Raw genomic sequence first — 20,967 nt, 5'->3', positions numbered from 1 at the left:
GGTCGTCCCAGTACAAAGTGAGATTTAGTGGTAGAATATTGACGGGTGTAGATCAAAGGAGTACAATCAGATCTGTGGTCTTTTCCTACCCAAAGAAACCAAAGAAAAGCCGAAGCAATTGTTGCTATAAATCAATGTCAACGTTGGGATCAATAAGCCCACTCACAAAATGAAATTAATTATGAAAAGTGAATTGTCTCAAATTTTAGTTTATTAGGGCATTTTTTTTTATACTTACATACAGAGCTAACATTAAGTATAATTTGAAGCATTTAACTAGAAAAAATCCAATCACTTGAAGGAGGAAACCAATAACTTGGTTCAGTTTATGTCTTTAAATGTAGTACTTGTGTATCTACTTAAGATTTTTCATTGTCTCCAATATGTTGTTATATGTCGCCCTAACAACATCGGAAGATCTGGTACTTGCATCGGTTTTGACTTTGAGGTCTCACTTGTTTTCATGATAACAATTATCAAATGGATTCAAATTCCAACTGATCTCAATCGTTTGGATTGCAAAAACTTTTGACCTTCTCAAGAAGAATACTTCTCACCAGCGATCGGTGGTGCGCCCACCAGACACCGGCGGCTGGTGGCAACAAGTGGTGGAGGCAATTGACTGATAGAGTTTGGTTTGATTGTTTCATGGTTCTAGGAATGTGGAATTGGAATCTCAATAAAAGCTATTGCTAGGTAATTTATTTTCGCACTTTTTGAGGAATTCTAGTATTGTAAAATTGAGAAAATTACCAAAAAAGTCCTAAACTTATTATATATATTTTGATAACTGAGGTGTCCGCGTTGCGGGCGAGCTTACGCTCAAACCAGAGGTGAATCACAACTAGTCCTCGGGGCAACGGTAGGACCCCACCACCACAGTGCTCGGGTAAGACACCGATATCACGAAGTTTTGAACTCATGACCTCTCGTGAAAGGAACCGAGCGCAAACCCGGCGCGGCCACCACCGATGGGTCCTAAACTTATTATATTCGTGCTAATTCAGTCCTAAACTTTTCAATTTTGTCAATTTAATCCTACACCTTTTTAAGTTTTGCCAATATAGCCTACCGGCCAAATCGTAGTAGAAAAATCACCGATGTTGAGGTTGATCGTCCTAAGTGGCACAATCGGCGCTAACGTGGACACTATATTAAATTAATAATTTTTTTTTATGTTTAACATGTTTATTTTCCTTTTCTTTTCTTTTCTTTTTACTTGTTCACCCGCCAGCCGTCGGGCCTTGGCGATGGCCGGCCTCTAGCGGGGTTGAGTCTCGCAAAGGTTTTATTCAACCTTGGTGCCGACAGGCCGATTCGTTCTAGTTCCCAAGTCTATCAGTCAAATGGAATCTGGTGCTCCCCCTTAAATGTCGTCATCACACCGCCTTGTCACCGCCACCAGCCTGTTGACAATTTAATACAGTCAAAAGATACATATCAAAAAGAAAAATTAAGAAAATTTCCAAAGGTATTCTTTTCCCTAAAAAAATTCTCAAAGGTTAACAAACAGAAAAACGCTAAAATTAAACCGAAAAAAAAAATGGTACGAGCAACATTGCAAATCCGAAAATTCCCTGATCCACAATGTTGCTTGCTTTGGCTTAAAGCCTTGAAGCGTTAGCATTACTCTTTGATTAAATGGGTTGAAAATGAGTTCTTTCCAAAACCAATAGAACCCATCATCAATTGGACTTTGGTTTGGTAAACTTAACCCCATCTATATTTGCACATCACAGGCATTAGGCAACTCATGTATGACCCAAATTTTTAAATATAAGTTAAAAATATGGGTCCATGACACGTTTTGCCACATGTACAAGGAACGAGGGGGAATGGACATCAAATTTTGTCCCAGAGGCCAAAATGAAGTTGCGGACTAGGTCGTTAATGCTTAGATTCACCCTCGAAATTGGGTTTTAAGTCCCCCTCAATCTCTTTCAGATGTTTTTTTTGTTCTGAAGCCCATTTAGGTTGTCCTTTCACATTATCTACTTGAAATGAAATGAGGTTATTCCCGACACCCAAAAAAAAAAGAAAAAGAAATGTTCTCTATCACCTCATAAAGTTAGCATGAAATGAGGTGGGAATGGATGATAGCCAATGGTAATTTCATAAATAGGAACTATTCAATTTCGAAAGGAGAAGGAAATTTTACATGTTAAGTGTACTTCATAAATCTGTTAACGTGCGTCTCTATATTAATAGACACCTCCGAAATTTAAAAGGCATATCCAATTCTAAAATAGAAAATACAGTAAATCAAAAAGATTATTGTTCTGATTTCCTTCTAATTTAGTTCATTGCTTCAAGATCGTTGCCGAATCTGATCTTCAAGGCCTCATGCGGCAAGTGCGGATTCATTTTATCTTTGTCGGCCTTTTTGCTAAGATTAGATTATTTTCTCCCTCTAGGGCCTCTCGTACTCCTATATGTGTATTCTGATAATCAAACCCCAACTCTTCACTTTCACCTTCTTTGCCTATCAGCCAACAAGCAGAAAACAAAAAAAAGATGAAGAGAATCTCCATCTGTTCTGTGCTTCTGCTTGTTCTCTTACTAATTGCTGGTAAACCGCAGTCTATCCTATTTCAATGTTAAACTATCTGTTTTGTAATCTTGGCTAGAAAGATAGAGAAAAAGGCAACGGATTTGAGTTCATGCAGGCAATGGAAGCATGATGGCACAGGTATCGGGCCTCTGCGGCAAGAAGTTGCAACTCCCTGCTCACCGATGCGTCAAGGACGAGTGCATTTCCTACTGCAAGACTACCTACGGCGATGGGGCGATGGGAGTTTGTGAGTCAGACACACAGCCGGAGGATATCTGTCACTGTCAATACCCTTGCTAGTCGTACCCGTTCCCGTCGCTGCACGATAAGTGGCATATATATGTCGCATATGATTTATAGGAGTTCGTTTTCAAACTTCTCGTAGAACAACTGGCGTATAATTTCCTGGAAAAATACGATCGCCAGAAATCATGGCTAACCCACCGCTGATGTGTACTTGGGATTGCCGAGTTCGGAATGCGCTCAAATTTGGTCGGTTGCATGGAAATGGGCCGCTGATCAATACTCAATGCTATGATGTGACTTACGTCGTATTTTTGCATTTTGGATTCGCTTAGATGGGTTTTTAGGCATTTTTCGATTTTAGGCAATTTTACGAGATATCTTATTTGATTTCTATTTTGGTTTGATTCTCATTATGTCATTTTATGATATCTTTAATTCCCTAAAGGAGTTCTCTCTATATAAAGGACGTCTACCCTATGTAATGTTCACGATTCATTTTATCAAATTTCAATCAATCCCTTGAAAAAGCTTTCCAGATATTACTTCCCTGCGTCGTTACTCTGCTCAGGCAAATACCAATCTGAAAAAGGATTTGCACCAATTTCATCTACAACTGTTTCAAGGTTGCTTTACATCTTCTCTCTTTGACTCACGGCACATAATAGCTTGTCGGCTATTCTTCCGTTCCATGAATTGGATGGACAATGAATATTTGGAAAAATTTCAAGGAGTTCATCAACTAATAAAAAGATCAAGAATGCCATTGCAAAGTAGACGGAAGTTTAGGAAGTCGCAGCCTTATTATCCCAAGAAAAAACAAGGCGTACATCTGATAACTTCAGCCATGAGTTTCATCGGTGGAGAGTTCATAATAAAAATCAGAGTCGAAAATTTACAGATAATCAAAACAAATTCTGCCAAAAACACTTGTGTAAAAGCTAAGTTACATTGTCGGGAAGATTGGCCCTCTCTAATTGAATGCAACAGGACAAATGATTGGAGAAACGTTTTAATAGTATGATTCCTCCTATTTTTGAGAAACTTTGTTCTTTTAATGACATTCATCTCTAAAACTTATGCATAATAAAAACAAATTCGCTAAAAAAATTGTCGGAAAGATGAGTACCTCTATTGGGAAGATTGGTTGCATAACTCATCTTTTCGATAATTTTTTTTGGGAAATTTGTTTTGTTTCTCGAAAGTAAACGAAACCACGCTATTCGAGCATTTTTCCAGTCATTTGTCCTATTGCATTCAATTTCAGAGGGCCAATCTTCCCGACAAAGTGCACTTAAGTTACATGGAACTTTCAAGCCAAGTGTACAAAATAGCAAAACATTGAGGCGATGCCCATCAGCAATATGATCAAGAATGAATATTCTACTACATCTTCATTAACGCTCCATGAAAACCAGACACTCGACTAGGGTTAACCCTGGAGCTCGAAAAGGATAAATGTCGGTGACGTAGCGTATTCTCAAAATACTAAACCAGCTTTGGAAAATAGAGCAATTAAGAAACTCATATTGCTGAGTTGCTAACATTTACTATTTTGAAAATCTTGATCTCGTCAGCTAATCTGTTGTTTTTAAGGAGAATTGAATCTGTGTTGTGGGTAGTTTTCTAAATCATTAGCCGTATCGAAATAGATGTAATGTTCCGCACTCTAAATAACAATCATAGGGGACTTCCCTTAGTAAATTATGTCTCCTTTAAAGGTTTTCGCCATTTCTACACAAATGCATAGAGATTACATTTGAAAAAATTGTCCAAAAGTGCTTATAGAGTAGAAATCCTTTTGGTTACGCTACTTCATTTTTTATTTCTGAAGCAATTTTTTACTTCAAAAGTTATTTTTGAGCAGCTTTCAGAAGTGAAAAAAAGTTATTTCTCTCTAGAAGTTAAAATCAGAAAGAGATAATCTGTCGTCGGTAACCGTCATCCGTTGCTGCCGGTGATCGCCATCTGTTGCCGCCGGCCGCCTCACGCCATTAAATAGAATATTTTTTTAAAAATAAAACATACATTTTTTTAAAAATAAAGCATAATTTTAAAAAATAAAAAAATATAATAATTTTTTCATAAAGTTTGTATTGCATGAAAGTATTTTAGCAATATCAGTTTTTTTTTATAGGAAATAATGTTCCATGATTTGGTTAAATGAATTCCGCAAAGACACAATCATAGCAAAGTGAATCGAGCAATTGACCCAGGTTGGTTAAATGGCATCCCACAAATGTTTTAAAGTGGACCGAGCAATCCCACAAAGACACAATTATACTATTGTTTACCGTCTTTAAACTTCTCAAGTCATCTATCTCGTTTCTCGGATTCTTGAAAGTAAGGAAACTTGATGTTGAGAAGGCAAAATACATGTATGTTTCTATTTGTCCATATTCTTCACACCCTTCAAAGCACTATGTAAGGTTTATGAATGTCATTTTCAGATGCACTCTCTTGAAATTTCTCCTTAGGTTCTTAACAAGTACCGGACCAAATTATTGGAAAGCATTGTTGCTTGTCATAAACCAACTTGTCTAATGGTATGGTTTATCGAATGTATTATGATGCACCTTTAAACTAGAGATAGTTTAGGCATAAAGAAGGTTTATATACTATGCCTATTGCGACATAAACCACGCTAGATGCATAGGCGAGGAAACACCATAATTATCCGTACTTTTAGCATGGATATATCAGCTCAGCCATCATATTCATTAATAGAATTTTTCTCATAAAATTGATCCCCATTCATAGAAGATTCTGTATTAATAATAATTTATAATTATAAATTTTAAACAATTACCAAACGAATTTCTATTTCAGAAGCAGAAAGTTTGTCATGTTATCCAACGCCTTTCTCTAATCGGAGATTAATTTCTAGAGCGAAAATAAAAAAATCAACTTCTGCTCAAAAGTAGAAGTAGAAAAATCAACTATTGGCCAGAAATTAATTTATGAGGTTGAAGTATTGCCATGCGCGCCCTAAGTTTTGACCCTTCATGCACAGATGCATACGGATTACCTTTTAATTTTACTGGCTTCCTTTCTGGTCCCATTTGGTTGCCGAGAATAAACCTCGTGAACTGCGATCGTTTTCTTTAGTTCATCGTGCTTGTTACCATCGAATGAAGGGAATGAGAATCGAATCTTGAAAGGAAAAAGTGATTCACTACCTTATTTTCATTAACACAGGAAGGACGTGGGAATGAATTATAGTCCATGTTAATTTCATTCTGACCAAAAAAAAAAAAATTTAATTTCATAAATTGCAGCTATTCTATTTCTAAAGTTTTAGGAGGAAATCCTACATGGTAAGTACATTTCGTAAATCTATTAATTTGCTTACTTTCATACTAATAATTTAAAGCATACATCAAAGTGCTACCAAATACAGTAAATTAGAACTTAATTACTTTTCCCATCTTTATTTTAATTCTGATTTCCTTTCATTTTATCGCTTCTCGTACACCTATATATTCTGATAATCACACCCAGCTCTTCACCTTCTTCGCCTTTCAACAAAATAGCAGAAAAAACAAACAAACATGAAGAGAATCTCCATATGTTCTGTGCTTTTGCTCGTTCTCTTCCTGACTGCTGGTAAACGGCAATCTATCCCATTTTGATATTTACATATATCAACTGTCTGTTTTGTGATCTCTGCGTATGTTGTTAGACCGCCACTACGGCTAAGTAAATGGGCTAATTATAAGCAAAAGAACGAAGAAAAAGCAGAAAGGTGTCTGAAGAGAATGGCTTTGATCCATACTTAGGCTAAAAGATAGAGAAAACGTTTTAACAGATTTGAGCGCATGCAGGTAACGGAAGCATGATGGCGCAGGGGTGGCGCACGATGACGCTGGAGCGGCGATTCTGCGATAAGGAGTATCACGTCCCCGAGGGGGAATCGTGCACCAATCCGAAGTGTTTGGCCGACTGTAAGACTACCTATGGCAGTGATGCTGTGGGATTTTGTATGTCAGAAAAAAGACCCAACGATATCTGTAACTGCCGTTACCCTTGCTAGTCTTTCCCGTCTCATAGCCGCACAATAGGCGGCATATCATGTATCGCGCATGTACTTAGACGATGCTCGAGCAAATAACAATCTGAATTAGGATTTGCACCGATTTCATCTACAACATTTGTCTTTCAGTCAGTGTACATAATTGTTCGCCGGCTTTTCTTCCATACCGTGCATTTGATGGACCATCGTCAAACAAATAATTGTGCTCAGCTTCAACTGATAATTAGCTGAATTGACCAGCACAGAGTGCCAAGTTAGCGCTACTGAAATAGGTTTGGAACAGAAATCCGTTTATTTTTATCCCAGAATTGAGAAGTTAAAATTTTCAAATTCTCCGTATCTAAAACATTAATGAGAAATAAGAATTTTTTTAATTGCCCACTTCCTTTCTTTCTTGTCTTGGCCGTTGGTCCACCGTTCGCCGATTCGTCAGCTGTCGATTCGCTATTTGCTAATCCTCAATCCGTTGTCCACCGATTGTCGGTCCGTGAGCCATTGACCCTTGGTCGTCGACCCACTAGTCGTCGGTCACGCGGCTTGCCGTATGCCGGTGGCCGATAACCGGTCCTCCGTCCGTCGGTGGCCAATCGCCAATCCGTCGTCTACTAGCCTATAGACCGCTAGCCAACCAATGCGTCGGCTCGTTGTCCTCCGTGCGTTAGCCCCTGTCGTCGTTCTATCGTTCTTTGGTCCGCCGATTGTTAGTCCACCGATAGCCAACCCCTGATTGCTGGTTCGCCGGTCCGCCGATCACCGGCAACAATAGAAATTTTATACTGTTATCAAACGAATTTTTGTTTCGGGAACAGAAATCTTGTGTAGTTATTAAACGCGTTTATTGTTAAGAAACTAATCCAGAAACTAGATCTATTTCCGGCAAAAAATTGATTCCCGAAACAGAATGGTTATCATTTAAGAGGGCGTAAGAAAAAATAGATAATGACATTGCAAGTCCTAGGATTTTTTTCAGTCCTCGTCCACATGTTGACAATATATTTTCTCCTATTGAGAAGAGTTATGATCTTCTCCACAACCAACCCGGTCTGTAATCCGCTACCTAAGTTAGATTTGGCTTCATCGTCATATTAGGCTCTCCCATCTCTCTGGATTAAGATTTGGCTGTCTCATACTATGCCAAAAATCAAATTTTTTGCATGGAGTGTACGTCAAAATGCCCTAGCTACAAGAGAAAATTTATATAGGAGGAAACCCATACCGGATCCAATGTGTAGCATATGCAACCAAAGCGCAGAGACCGTCGAACATATCCTCCTCCTATGTCCTTGGACAAAGAAGGTATGGAATCATCCCTCCCTGCAATTGAACATTTCCTCAAATGTTCTATCTAGAATTGATGAATGGCTGGCGAACGTCGAGCATACTTTGCAAACCTCTTGAATTGTTGGAGAGCATCTTCTGGCAAATCTGGAATGAGAGAAATAGCAACACGTTTTGCTCTTTGGAACCGAATCCTGAGCGTACGGTGGAGAATGCTCACTCTTTGTTTCACAATTGTAAAAGATGGCTCACAGGGAAGAGGAAAAATGGAACTTTATCAGCAATTTTGTCTCAACTTTGACGACCGCCGGAGAGGGAAAAGTTAAAATCAACATAGACGGTGCTTACTTATAAGGATCGAGCAAAGGGGCCATTGCAGCCGTTTGTCGAGATAGCCATGGGCGCTTGATCAACAGTTTGCATGGTCAATTAAAGCTTCATCGACAGCAATGATGGAGACAACAGCCTTGGTCGAAACCCAAATACACTTTCTGGTCCGTGCAGGAGAAGACTTGGAGATAGAAATAGATCACTTAGATTTGATATGTGGATTAAACTAAAGTTAGCTGGAGTCTCCGTATGCTTATCAGCGAAGCCCATTTTCTTTGTGGGCCTTACTCAAAATTAAAGATGACTCATATCAATAGAGATGCAAATAAGGTGGCTGATTTGGTTGCTAAAGTCCAAAGGAGAATACAGTCTATCAAGTAATTAGATTCTCTATCCCTCTCGATGTCTTTTGGATGTAGTGTGTTCCGAAGCCCATTAACTGTATTCTCAAACTTCTTTTGATTAAATTTAAGAGCAGTTTTATGACCCCAAAAAAAAAAGTACACCGCAAGGGACCCATTCGCTTGTCCTTCTCTTGTTTTAAATTTAACGTAGGTTGGTTTAACTTAATGGGGATTTGAGAGTCGAGGTTCTATGATTTGTCGTTTTGGAAGTGCCCAAGTGGACCCGTTTTGGCTTTGCAAATACAAGATCGCATGAAATTTCCCACTAGATGTAAACGAACGCCACTCCATTTTTCGGTGGAAAAGTGTAAATTCATCATGGGTCCGAGATCCCAAAAGTCCGAAAGTTGTTGCTAATTGCTATTGCCCCCGATGACTTTCGGAGAAGAAAATTTTGAGGATGATTTTGCTTGCTCGTCCCAGTACAACGTGAGATTTAGTGGTAGAATAGTGGTGTGTGTGGATCAAAGGAGTACAATCAGATCTGTGGTCTTTTCCTACCCAAGGAAACCAAAGAAAAGTGGAAGCAATTGTTGCTATAAATCAATGTCAAAGTTTCGATCAATAAGCCCACTTAATAAAATGAACTCAATTATAAAAGATGAATTATCTGTAAATTATATAAGATCATACAAAATAATTACACCACAGTTAAATTAATACATATGAAGTTTTCATTTATTAGAGAACATTATTTTGTGGCTTAGACGGTCAGGAAAAATCTTACAGAATATATAATGGATAATAAAATGTGAAGCATTTAACTAGTAAGCATTTGAAACATAAAGCATAAAGCTCCGATCACTTGAAGGAGGAAATCCACAACTTGGTTCAGTTTATATCTTTAAATATAGTACTTATCTAATGTACGTTTATCACGCTTGTTGCCATAGAATGAAGGGGACGAGCATCAAATCTTGAAAGGAAAAAGTGTACTCATAACCTTATTTTCATTAACACAAGAAGGAGGTGGGAATGGATGGTAGTCAATGGTAATTTCATTAATTGCAGCTATTCTATTTTTAAAGTTTTACAAGGAAATCTTGCACGGTAAAGCATTAGACCAAAGTTCTATCAAGTACAGTGAATTAGAAATTAATTACTAATATGAAAAACGCATTCTTGGACCCGTGGGTCTTTATACCCACACACATGGACTTCTTGAAGTTCTTGGCCAATAAGCAATTTCCCTTTTCAAATGTGGACTAGAGTAGGAAATATCACACCGTTTCCACCAATGATAGATTTTGGTGATGTTCAAAACAAATCTCATCCAAGCAGGATTCAAGTTCAGTCAACCCACTTTCATATTAGACTTTCTTTGATTTTCTCGACCGACTCCAAAAGCAAAGAGAAAATTGCATGCTCCCTTTTCTTTTCTTTATTTCACGATGAAGATATATTTTATTCGAATTGGATGTTCGTCCAACGTGGCTTAAAATTGAGACATAATTTTAACACAAATAATTGTGCGCAGCTTCAACTGATGAGCAACTAATATTGACCAGCACAAAGTGCCAAGTTAGCGCCACTATTAGTTAACAGGAGGAAAAAGTTTGAAATTGAAAACAAGTGCGTTCTGTTAAGTCAAGTCAAAAGGGCCTCAGAAAAAATAGAACAAAAGGACAACTGAGTGTCAATATTTGTGTAAAGCACTCATTTTGATGCCAATATTTTTTTTTTATCACTTAAGTGCCAAATCAGAGAAAAAAGATTATTTAAGTGCTAATTCCGGCCAAAAAACGACCACTTACATGGCAATTCTGGCCAAACAATACACATGGCATTTTTTTTTATTAATTTTTTAATATTACGGGGATTTGTTTGTAAAAAAAGGCAATACAAATGGCAAAAAAAAAAGGCAAAAATTAAAAAACAAAATTCCACATAATGTTGATTTTTTTTAAAAAAAAACTAAATAACTAAAAGATAAGCTAAAAATTTAAAAAAAAATAGAAAGAAAATATCATATGTTGCAATCCTTGCCGCCCCACCACTTCCGGCAATGGCCGGCAAGGGTGGGGGATGGGCCGGCGGGGGTCCTCGAGCCCCGGCCAATGGCCTGTGGCCCCCTCTTGTGGTTGGCGTGTGCTCCACCTCACGGATCCGGGCGAGGTCGGGGCTAGGCGATGCCGGTCTCGGTGACCCCTACCGGCCCATTCCCCACCCTCACCGGCATTGCCGGCGGTGGTGGGGCGACCGCAGTGAGGGTTGTGCAAGCCCTCACCACTGCAACCTCTGATTTCAATTTTTTTTTCTAGCTTATTTTTTAGTTATTTAGCTTTTTTTTTAATATTACGTGGAATTTTTTTAAAACTTTTGGCTCTCTTTTGCTAATTGGAATCCTCCGATGAGCCACGTAAACGCCACGTAAAATTTCCGACGATGTTCACCGGAGTTGGCACTCAAACAATCGTTTTTCAAAATAATTAGCACTTAAGTAATCCAAAAAAAAACACCGACACTAAAGTGAACGCCGTACACAAATATTAACACTTCAGGTGTCCTTCCGCTAAAAAAATAGATAATGACATTGCAAGTCCTAGAATTTTTGTGGATACATAGGCTGCGTTTGTTTGTCAATACTATCATCTACGAATTTTTAAATGAAATGTAACCTATGCCGCTTTTCAAGAGTGAATACTACATGTTGGACCCACATAAAAAAAAAAAAGAGTGAATACTACATGTTAAAAGGAACTTGGTATTATTTTTTTTGGGTCTCGGGTGTATGTTATATAAAAGATCCACATGTATGATTTTCTCCTACACATGTTAGTTCGAATAAAGTCTCTGTCCATTTCAATTGATCAACTCTATTCAACAGAGAATGATATTACACAGAAATAAAGTTCATGGACCTAATTGAACCAATTGAAAGTTAAAAAATGATATTGTACATTTGACAAATTTCCAAAGGCCTAACCAAATGAATTCAAAGTTCAAGAATGTCATTGTAAATTAAACTAAAGTTCTGGAAGTAGTGGGGATTTTATCCGAAGAAGAAACAAGGCCTACATCCTATGAACTGAATATCAGAAAGTCATGAATTTCATCATTAGAGAGCTCATAAAAAAGTTCACAGTCGAGTTCACTTCAAGTAACGTGGAATTTTCAAGCCAAGCAAATGAAAAAAATCAAAACATCAAGATGCTGAATATGATGGAGCCCAATAGGCGATGAATGTCAATGACTTCCGCTATTCTCAAAACAATCAACTAGCTTTCACCCAAAAGATAACAACACTCAAGTTGCATGGACTAGCCAAGTACTCAAAACAGAAGCAAAAGGTTAACGATGTCCATCAGCAATACGATTAACAAAAAATACTATGTTACATCTACATAAGCATCCACAATAACCATACACTGGACAATGATTAACTCTGGAGCCCAATATGTGACAGATGTCAGTGATGTCCGCTATTGCTCTCTTGATGTTCCATCTCCTCGGCATCCTCAAAACGTTGATCGTGAATCTGAAGCTGCAGTACCATCAAGAAAATGTCAATGCATGGGCATGTGTTTCTTTCTATATATTAAGAAGAGAGAGATTATTACACCAAACAAGGCTGTCCATGGAAACAGTGTAAACCTCCCTTGAAAGAACAGGTATTCTTTGTTTTCTTAGTTATTCTTCTTGCACACACATTAATAATACCAAAAAACTTCAGTAGTATAGTATTCCCACCATGACTCATCGAATTTATGGACATTTAAAAGGCTTAAGGCGTATATGCACATGCACTGGAATGAAATCCTGCTTGTTGGAAACAAATATATACGTATTATGTGACCATGATGATCTTCTGTCCTAAGGCCGTAAATTCAGCAGAAATACTTAGAAAAATCTGTAACAAATGCTAAGTGCCCACATCTTCAACTAAATGATCATGCCCGAAGCAGTGTTCTCCTTATTCTAACAAATATATATTCCCCCTATCAAATGGGATGTGAAAAAGACAGAAAGGCAGAGGCTTTAAGAATTGGACTTTAGGTAATAGTCAAATTGAAGGAATCCAGAGCTCAAGCCAACATGATCAGCGTCAAATGAACATCAAAGAATCTTACACCCCACAGTAAAAGTTCAATTAGATGTGGAATACTTATGTCTTGCCAATGTTACATCTACACATCTTCCATTTTGCTAATGTTTTGCAGTATGCTAGCGCTGCCAACACTAACGTTAATTAATCAGTGAAGATTAAGAGTAAGTTAGAAAAGACTAACAAAGACAAGATCGACAGGTTTGTATATTGAATGGTCCAGGACGGATCGCCCAACAATTTTAGACAGTGGATCTCCTCTTTATCCACATCATCTTTCTTGCAATAAATGAAACAACCAACTAGCTTTAAGAAAAATAAGCAATAAAGCTTGTATTGCTGAGTTTCTAAAAAATACTGTTTTGGAATTTCTGAAGCACGTTATTTGCATGCTTACCTCAAGCACATTTTGAGCAAGCTCATGCTCGCCATTAGAATATCCAATTGAGGTTGTTGGGTTGGAATGCCAATCAGGTTCTTCTCCTTCTGAAAATACAAACATGATGTCAGATACATATCACTGACCATATACAACATCTAATTGAGCATACCATATAGCAGGCACAAGAGGAAAATCGTCTCCTTACCTCCAGCCTCACGCTCCATCGAGTCAGCACTGAAAACCCAATCATGCCCTCCTCCTTCCCCTTCTTCTGTTGAAAATAAGAAGAAGAAGAAATATCACTTAACTTTTGACAGGGAAACTACCAAAGATGGAAATAACCACTACAGTTGCATACAGAAACAAGTTCTGGTCATGAGGAACTACACTCACCTTCTGAGGGCTCAGGATTCAGCTCAGCACACTCACAGAATACCTCAAACAAAGTGTCCACTACCAGAAAAAGAAAAATGCCGACTATTAGAGCTCATCACAGTAAGTTTACAGTTGAGCATGATGCATGGATGGAAGTATACTTATTCGATACATACATTGGGTCGGGTCTGAAGGAACAAGCCTCATCTCTTTAACCTTTGATAAGTCTAAAGTTTCATCGTATTCTGAATCTGAGCCGTCAGACCCCTCTTCTTCTGCTACAGTCTCAATCTATGAACAAACAATGATTATTCAGAAAGCCATGCAACAGGTGCCAGACCAGAACCAAAAAGAAATAGTACAGAAAAGAGAGGCAACAGAGCAGCCACATTTACTAGGCTGTAATCCAAAACCAAAGGCGGACAAGAGACCAAAAGAGAAATAAAAGAGTAATCCCAGGAAGACACAGGTAAATTCCCGAAAGTCAACCTCATTAGAAGATAATAGACATCCTACAAAATTGTCCTTTTTTAATGCATTCACCAGGCAGAACCTGGGGTTTTTGGTGCATACAAGTATTTTTGTTGGAACGTCGATACATTACTAATGGAATGCTTGAAGTATCTCCATTGCCCAATAAAATGATGTTGTCGGTATTGGTATAAATGATCTTTCCCTCGTGTTCGGCTATAGCTGTAACCCCTCAACCTAGAGCTGCTTGGTAGTCCAACCCAATTCCGACAATGCACCTCTCGAACCCGAGAAAGTGGAACTGCTTGGCGTTGCATATTCAAACTCATTAAAGCTTGATTCGAATCATTATGCTCGATAAAAGAAGTGAAACAAGGTCCAATAGAAAAACATTGGAAATGAAAAATACTTCGATAGTTCAAACTGAAATAAGGCCAGCAGCATCGTCCTTAGTTCTTTATGTTATCTTAGACGAGATTAATATGAGTGTTGGCAGGATTTAGCAAGATTTTGCTAGAGTCGAGAATCTCATCATAAAAAAGTCAAGAAAAAAACTTGACAAGCCTGCACATTGCACAAAGTTGCCAACATCCCAAAGGAAAGTAGATTTCCAATAGTAAATCGTATGTCCATAATCAGACAACTTAGGTGCTCCCTCCTTGGTAATTATTGGGTACGTTTGGAGTATACTGCCTTCCTCTTTAGATGTGATCTGGAAACCACCCATTCAGAATCTACAATTATGTGAGAGGAGAGAGTACATGTCAAGTATACATCCCCCTAAAAAATTCTATCCTAGCTCTGCAATGATCTCCACATCCTCTTTTTAGTGTTACACCTACATAGGATTCCGATAGTAAATCACTTCCTTAAAATGATTAGTAACTGAAAACAAACGACTAACAAAACTATATAATCTTAGCATGAACTCCAAAACATTAACAACTAGAGCACAAATCCTCAAAGTTCAATCAACAAGAGCTACAGTTCGATGGTAAATGGATAATGAACACAATATTAGCACAAACTAACATATGATCAAATTGCTTGGATCAATGAGAGGGGGAAGAACCTGAGCATAAATGCAAGGAGAAGGGTAAGCTTCAGGGTCTCTTGAAACCGCGTGAAGCGAGATGGACAAGAAATCCACAGCGTAGCCCTTGTTCCGCTCCACATCACTCAACCATATAACTTGACTGCACAATCACAAAAATCTCATCGGTTTCGCCGGATCCCTCGTGCTTAATAATTCATCATTCATAGAGAGAGAAGTTACTGAGTGGAGATGTAGAGAGTGCCGGGAGCTTCAGGAGCGCGACTGCCGAGAGCAATGGCGACGCCGGGCTGAACGTGTATGAGCTCCTCGCCATTATTGGCGTCGAGAACCGGTTCTCCGGCGGCGTCGCCGGTACGGTGCGAAAATTGTCTGAGCCCTAGAACCATCCTCGCTTTCTTCTTTTCCAGCGACAGACTCTGATCCGGTGGATCGAGGCTTCCGATTCTTCGGGGAGGTCGGCTGTGTTGGCGTGTTCAGGGTTTTTTCAGGGTTTTGGGGGATTTTCTTTCCTCACAAACGCACTAATGTATGTGTAAATAAATCTTGAAACTTTCAAAATATTCAATCAAAATTTAAAATTTATCACAAAAATGTATTTAAGTCCTAAAAGTTTTAAAAAGTATGATGAAACCCTAAAACTAGTTACTAAAGTATAATCGAGTCTTAAAATTTTTAAAAAGTGCAATTAATGAAAGGACTTGATTAAATTAATATGACAAATTTTAGAACTCGATTGAATTAATATAACAAATTTTAGGATTTGATTATTCTTTTTGAAAGTTTTGAAACTCGAATGTACTTTCGTGACAAGTTTTAAAATTTAGTTGCATTATTTAAAACTTTTAAGAGTCGAATGTACTTTCGTGATAAGTTTTAAGACTTTTAATTTACTTTTTTTTTTAGCTCTGCATATTGACACTTGACAATGGCAACGCAACAGTGCCGTTTCAAAATGATTTCAAATAAGATATGGGATCTCCCTTGTTGATAAATTGCCGTGGCCAGTGTCAAATTGAATTGCAATGGACATCTTGACATGACATTTATTGGTTTTATCGATGAATTTTGATGATAGTTTGAATAATAAATTCAAATATGAATTTGGAATATTAATGATCAAAGCAAACATTTAAAACTTCTAGCACAATAATTTGATTTTTGTCTAATAAAAGTGGAGCTAAAACGTAGTGTGTTAATTCAAAATGATATTCTAGACCAAAAAAAAAAAATTCAAAATGATATCACACGGTGCGAATTTTTTTTACTTAATCACCAAGTAGCCTGGAATCAAATCTCTAGGGAAAAATCGAAAGAATCATGTTGCATATCAAAATCTAAAGCAAATTTCGCTAGCCAATACGAGCAAATGTCCTTCTCTACACACATGAGAAAGCCTTATATGATTGAAATGCCGAAATAAATCTAAAACACGAGGAATAGTATTGGTGAGCATATGCACAACGACTCAAGCCAAACATTCTTAAAGTTTACAATGGAACCCAAACTTGAATAATGTTTTGTTTCGCAAATTCGCCTCTCCAGTTACCCACTTCACCTCAATTAGCTCGTTGACTAAAGTAAATTCTTAAATTGTCACGTGATATCTCCGTAGTGTTCACTTTGACATGCTCAAAAAGTAACCGCAATGAACCCACAAAAGAAGGTGCTTTGATGGAGGAGATCTTGGATACCAATGATTGGCCATGACTAACCTACACAATATAATACAATAATTGATGAATAAGGTGTCCAAGAAGTTCGCTTGAAAAATTTCACATTTCCTTTATTATCATAACAACTTAACAGCTGGATGATTACATCAAAGACAAGAGTCCAAGCACCATAATCACTCATACAAGTATAATTAATCATGTGTGTGTATATATTTACACATCACTTACCGTTGGTAATAATCTTTATTTACGATGAATAATCGTAAGTGATTTCGATGAAAATAAATCACTACGGGTTTCACATTTGGCTTACAATAAAGTATCCCGGGAGCTATTGTCATGGGGTCCATGATTTTTATTTATTTTTTACTCGAGCCAAATCTAGTAAAACGCTCTCTCTCTCTCTCTCCTATTTCCGTTTGATCTTTTCAATTAAAATTTCATGAAATCGACCAAAAAAGGAAAAGGAAAAAGAAAAAGAAAAGATACTTCGTAGACAAGAAAAAGGAAAAATGGCCTACGGTTGACCAAACAAAATATAAAAAGGACTCGTGGGAACTCGACGGTTTAGGCCGTCGTCTTCGGTTTGCAAGTTCCCAACTTGATCAGCCCCGCGTCTTCAAAAGAGATAATTATAGAGGAGAAAAATCACAGATACAGAGAGAGAGAGAGAGAGAGAGAAATGGGGAATACATGGTTTGGATTGTGCGCCTGCGTGGACCAAGCGAGCATCGGCGTGGTGGAGAGATGGGGGCGCTTCGAGAAGGTGGCACCACCCGGCCTTCATTTCTTCAATCCTTTCGGCGGCGAGGTGCTCGCCGGCGTCCTCTCCACCCGGATCCAATCTCTCGAAGTCCGTATCGAGACCAAAACGAAGGTATGGCTTGCCCTTCCTTTTTACCTGCACGCGCCCGATCCTTAATCCGTAGCTAGATATAAACTATTTTGTTCTCGTTTGATTGCACTTCTTCGGATGACATTCGCTTTCGCTCGAGAATTTCCACCCCCCATGGTATCCGTCTCGGCTAATCACGTTTCCATGTAAGTTTGATTGGAATATGACGAACGGAATAGGGTTTTGTCACCTCTTTAAGTAATTTTGCTCCGACCCAAAAAAAGAAGTAATTTTGCATTTTAAAGCAATCGGATTTCGTGATATATATTTATATATATATATATATATATTTTTTTTTTTTTTTGGGGGGGGAGAGGGGGAGAAGAGGAGAGATGAAGGGGGGATGGGTTGGAGTAGGGCAAGGAAAATAATCAGATGGTAAACTCCACAAGACTTGGTAAACAAGTTGGAGAAGGTTCTTGAATATGCCATGAGGTTGTAACTTTCTGAGCTTTAGGCGAAGGAGTGATCGATACAATAGCATTCGGTGTGAGCAAAATGCACACGAGGTGTTTTGGCTTATTGTTTGTATCAAAGCTGAAGCCAGACTCCACATTGTGTATGAGGGATGTCCTTTAACAAAGAGGAACCTTTTGTTGTGGAATGTTGTCATCCATGACAATCTTTTCTGTATAATTCGTTGCATTGCTATAAGAAATGCGGGATGTCGTAGGTTAGCTATATGTTGATGATTTCGGAAATGATGTCACTCTCGGAAGAATGAGAATATTCATTTCACGTCCTTTAGTTTACTTTCAGCAGAGAAGAGATTGCTTATGTTGCAAATATTGTTGTGTGCTTACAGACGGCCCATTTTAATGTTGCGAGGTTCTTATCATGTAGCTTATACACTTGATATAGACAATTTTAAGTCTGTACAGGTAAACAAAACAGGTATTGAACTTTGGCTTCTTACTCTTGCTTTGACAATTGAATTCAGATTAGGAATTGAGGCGTTGAGCTTAACTGTGGATGATGGATTTCTGCTAATTTAGTCATCTGCAGGATCTATGCATGTATAGATGCCTAGTAGGATGCTGGAAAATTTTGTTTGGCTTTATTTGGCACAATGCTAATGGCGAATTTGCAGGATAATGTCTTTGTGCAACTCATATGCTCAATCCAATACAGAGTGGTCAAAATGAATGCTGATGATGCATTTTATGAACTGCAAAATCCTCGGGAGCAAATTCAGGCTTATGTCTTTGATGGTATTATTCATGGACTAGGGGATCAACCCATCCTTATAATGCAATAAAATTTTCGTTATGGCTATTATTCTCCCTTTGATGCACCTGCTATTTCATACAGTGGTTCGAGCTATTGTTCCAAGGATGACCTTAGATGAGCTGTTTGAACAAAAGGGCGAGGTTGCAAAAGCTGTCTTGGAGGAACTCGAGAAGGTAGTAGGCTGATTTTATTACCAGACTAATCACGTATGACAGTACTCAATGATTGCATGAGGTTTTTTGTGGATTCTTGCAATTATATGCCTCACAGTATTTAATTAGTTTGAGAGGCACTCGTAAGAACACCTTAGGGGATGCTGGGATAGCTCAGTTATTTCTTTTCAAACGAGATACTCTGCACATTGCAAATATCCAAGAGTAGTACGCTTTGTGATCTTTCAGCAACTGGTCTCGGCATTGCTGTCTAATCAGATTATTATGCTGTTTTACTAGTTCTGCATTGGAAGGCACAGATGCTGTGGATGTTTGTTTCTGAGATGATAGAAAGGATTCTACTTAAAAAGCAGTTATACTTGTTTAGATGTATCCCGGGTTTGCTGGTCCATTTAGGTTGTCTTTCTTAAAGGAATCTCTGGGATTTTATGTGTGCTTCATCATATGGCACTTCAGTACTCACTGCTGATAATTTTTGTGTTCTTAATAAATCTCTTTCTACACTTCTCTGCATCATTTGCTTTCTACTGCACTGAGAGATCGAAAAAAGAAAATGCATCACCACCACTTTTCTTTGTACCTTTGGGGGAATTTTGTTTCAGGTGATGGGAGCATATGGTTACAGCATTGAGCACATTCTCATGGTTGATATCATACCTGACTCCTCTGTGCGCAGAGCAATGAATGAGATTAATGCAGGTATTTACCTTTTATTCTGTTTGTCTAATTAATCAATTTTCACGCATCATCATTATCAGCGTAGAAATATACCTTTACGCGAGCAGTACATGGAATTGTTTCCTCTCGTTACTCTTTTTACTGGCTTGAAATTTGAGTACATACCAAAATGCTGTTTTGTAAGAGAAAGCTTGGCTTTGCAGCTCAGAGGCTTCAGCTTGCTAGTGTATACAAGGGGGAAGCTGAAAAGGTGCTACTGGTGAAGAGAGCAGAAGCTGAGGCTGAAGCCAAGTATCTGGGTGGAGTTGGTGTAGCCAAGCAGAGGCAGGCTATTACTGATGGCTTGAGAGAAAACATCTTAAATTTCTCTCACAAAGTCGAAGGCACCTCTTCCAAAGAGGTGATGGATCTTATCATGATCACTCAGTACTTTGACACAATTAAAGATCTTGGCAACTCTTCCAACAACACCACAGTTTTTATCCCCCACGGCCCCGGCCATGTTAGGGACATTGGCGACCAGATACGTAGTGGCCTGATGGAAGCAGCTAGTGCCAAGATCGATGGCGCCACAAACTAGTTGAATCACTGTCCTTCGTGGGTGAGACATGATAATCAGCAAACTTGTTGGTGATGCCTTTGAGGGTGACATGATTGAATGCAGTCTACTCGTTTTGCTTTCTTTCCTTTTTTTTTCGTTCTTTTTTTTGGGGGGGAAGAGGGTATTTCACATAGTAGTATAATGAAAGGTCATTCTATATATCAATAGTTGCTTTGGTGTTTCGGCTTTTTAAAGAATTTTTGGGGTGTAAATGAGTCGTCTTCTTTTTACTCATCACAATAATGTTAAACTGGTCTTGTACATAGTTTGTTGGAGATCTTTGTCAGTAGGCCATCTGATCTTCTCAAATAACTCAATTGTTTGTGAGAGATCAAATAAATTGATGTGAATGTGGTTTAAACAATAGGTTGCATTCCATTTACCATAAGATCCATAAACCTAAATGCAACGGGAGATTTAGGAACCAGAGAATTTATGGTGACGTCGCCAGAGGTGACATCTGATGATTCTTTCTATTTTCCTACTAAAGATTGATATGTCCGGTGGGAAATTAGCAATAAAGCTTCTGCGCTTTTGGGGGGGAAAAG

At 38.3% G+C, this 20,967-nt stretch overlaps 2 protein-coding genes across 3 annotated transcripts; one reads left to right on the top strand and one right to left on the bottom strand.

Annotated features, from left to right (window-relative positions):
- Positions 1-11,999: 11,999 nt before the first annotated feature.
- Positions 12,000-15,667, bottom strand: LOC115745203 (chloride conductance regulatory protein ICln). Of its 2 annotated transcripts, none has more exons than XM_030680636.2 (7): positions 15,389-15,667; positions 15,185-15,308; positions 13,818-13,932; positions 13,660-13,719; positions 13,472-13,537; positions 13,282-13,370; positions 12,000-12,323 (listed from the first exon to the last, which is right to left on the bottom strand). In XM_030680636.2, the coding sequence occupies exons 1-7, from the start codon at positions 15,553-15,555 to the stop codon at positions 12,249-12,251; spliced, it is 696 nt and encodes a 231-aa protein (XP_030536496.1). In that variant the 5' UTR covers positions 15,556-15,667; the 3' UTR covers positions 12,000-12,248. The 2 variants fall into 2 exon arrangements, with proteins under 2 accessions (XP_030536496.1, XP_048138908.1); XM_048282951.1 differs by having other exon boundaries at positions 13,472-13,534.
- Positions 15,668-17,411: 1,744 nt separating this feature from the next.
- Positions 17,412-20,700, top strand: LOC115740984 (hypersensitive-induced response protein 4). The gene is made up of 5 exons (XM_030674672.2): positions 17,412-17,719; positions 18,828-18,948; positions 19,049-19,140; positions 19,743-19,839; positions 20,022-20,700. Exons 1-5 carry the CDS (start codon positions 17,525-17,527, stop codon positions 20,396-20,398), a joined length of 882 nt encoding a protein of 293 aa, XP_030530532.1. The 5' UTR covers positions 17,412-17,524; the 3' UTR covers positions 20,399-20,700.
- Positions 20,701-20,967: the final 267 nt, after the last annotated feature.

This window comes from Rhodamnia argentea, chromosome 7 (genome assembly GCF_020921035.1).
Source record: "Rhodamnia argentea isolate NSW1041297 chromosome 7, ASM2092103v1, whole genome shotgun sequence".
Classification (NCBI taxonomy): domain Eukaryota; kingdom Viridiplantae; phylum Streptophyta; class Magnoliopsida; order Myrtales; family Myrtaceae; genus Rhodamnia; species Rhodamnia argentea.
Note: the sequence above shows the minus strand (reverse complement) of the source record. Positions and strands in the feature narration are given on the sequence as shown.

Coding starts and splice junctions, on each gene's coding strand:
- LOC115745203 (XM_030680636.2), bottom strand. CDS start 15,555: ATGGTTCTAGGGCTCAGACAATTTTCGCACCGTACCGGCGACGCCGCC. Junction 15,309..15,388: donor ACTCTCTACATCTCCACTCA/GTAACTTCTCTC, acceptor GTGATTGTGCAG/TCAAGTTATATGGTTGAGTG. Junction 12,324..13,281: donor TTGCTCAAAATGTGCTTGAG/GTAAGCATGCAA, acceptor ATGGTACTGCAG/CTTCAGATTCACGATCAACG.
- LOC115740984 (XM_030674672.2), top strand. CDS start 17,525: ATGGGGAATACATGGTTTGGATTGTGCGCCTGCGTGGACCAAGCGAGC. Junction 18,949..19,048: donor TCAGGCTTATGTCTTTGATG/GTATTATTCATG, acceptor TATTTCATACAG/TGGTTCGAGCTATTGTTCCA. Junction 19,840..20,021: donor AATGAATGAGATTAATGCAG/GTATTTACCTTT, acceptor TTGGCTTTGCAG/CTCAGAGGCTTCAGCTTGCT.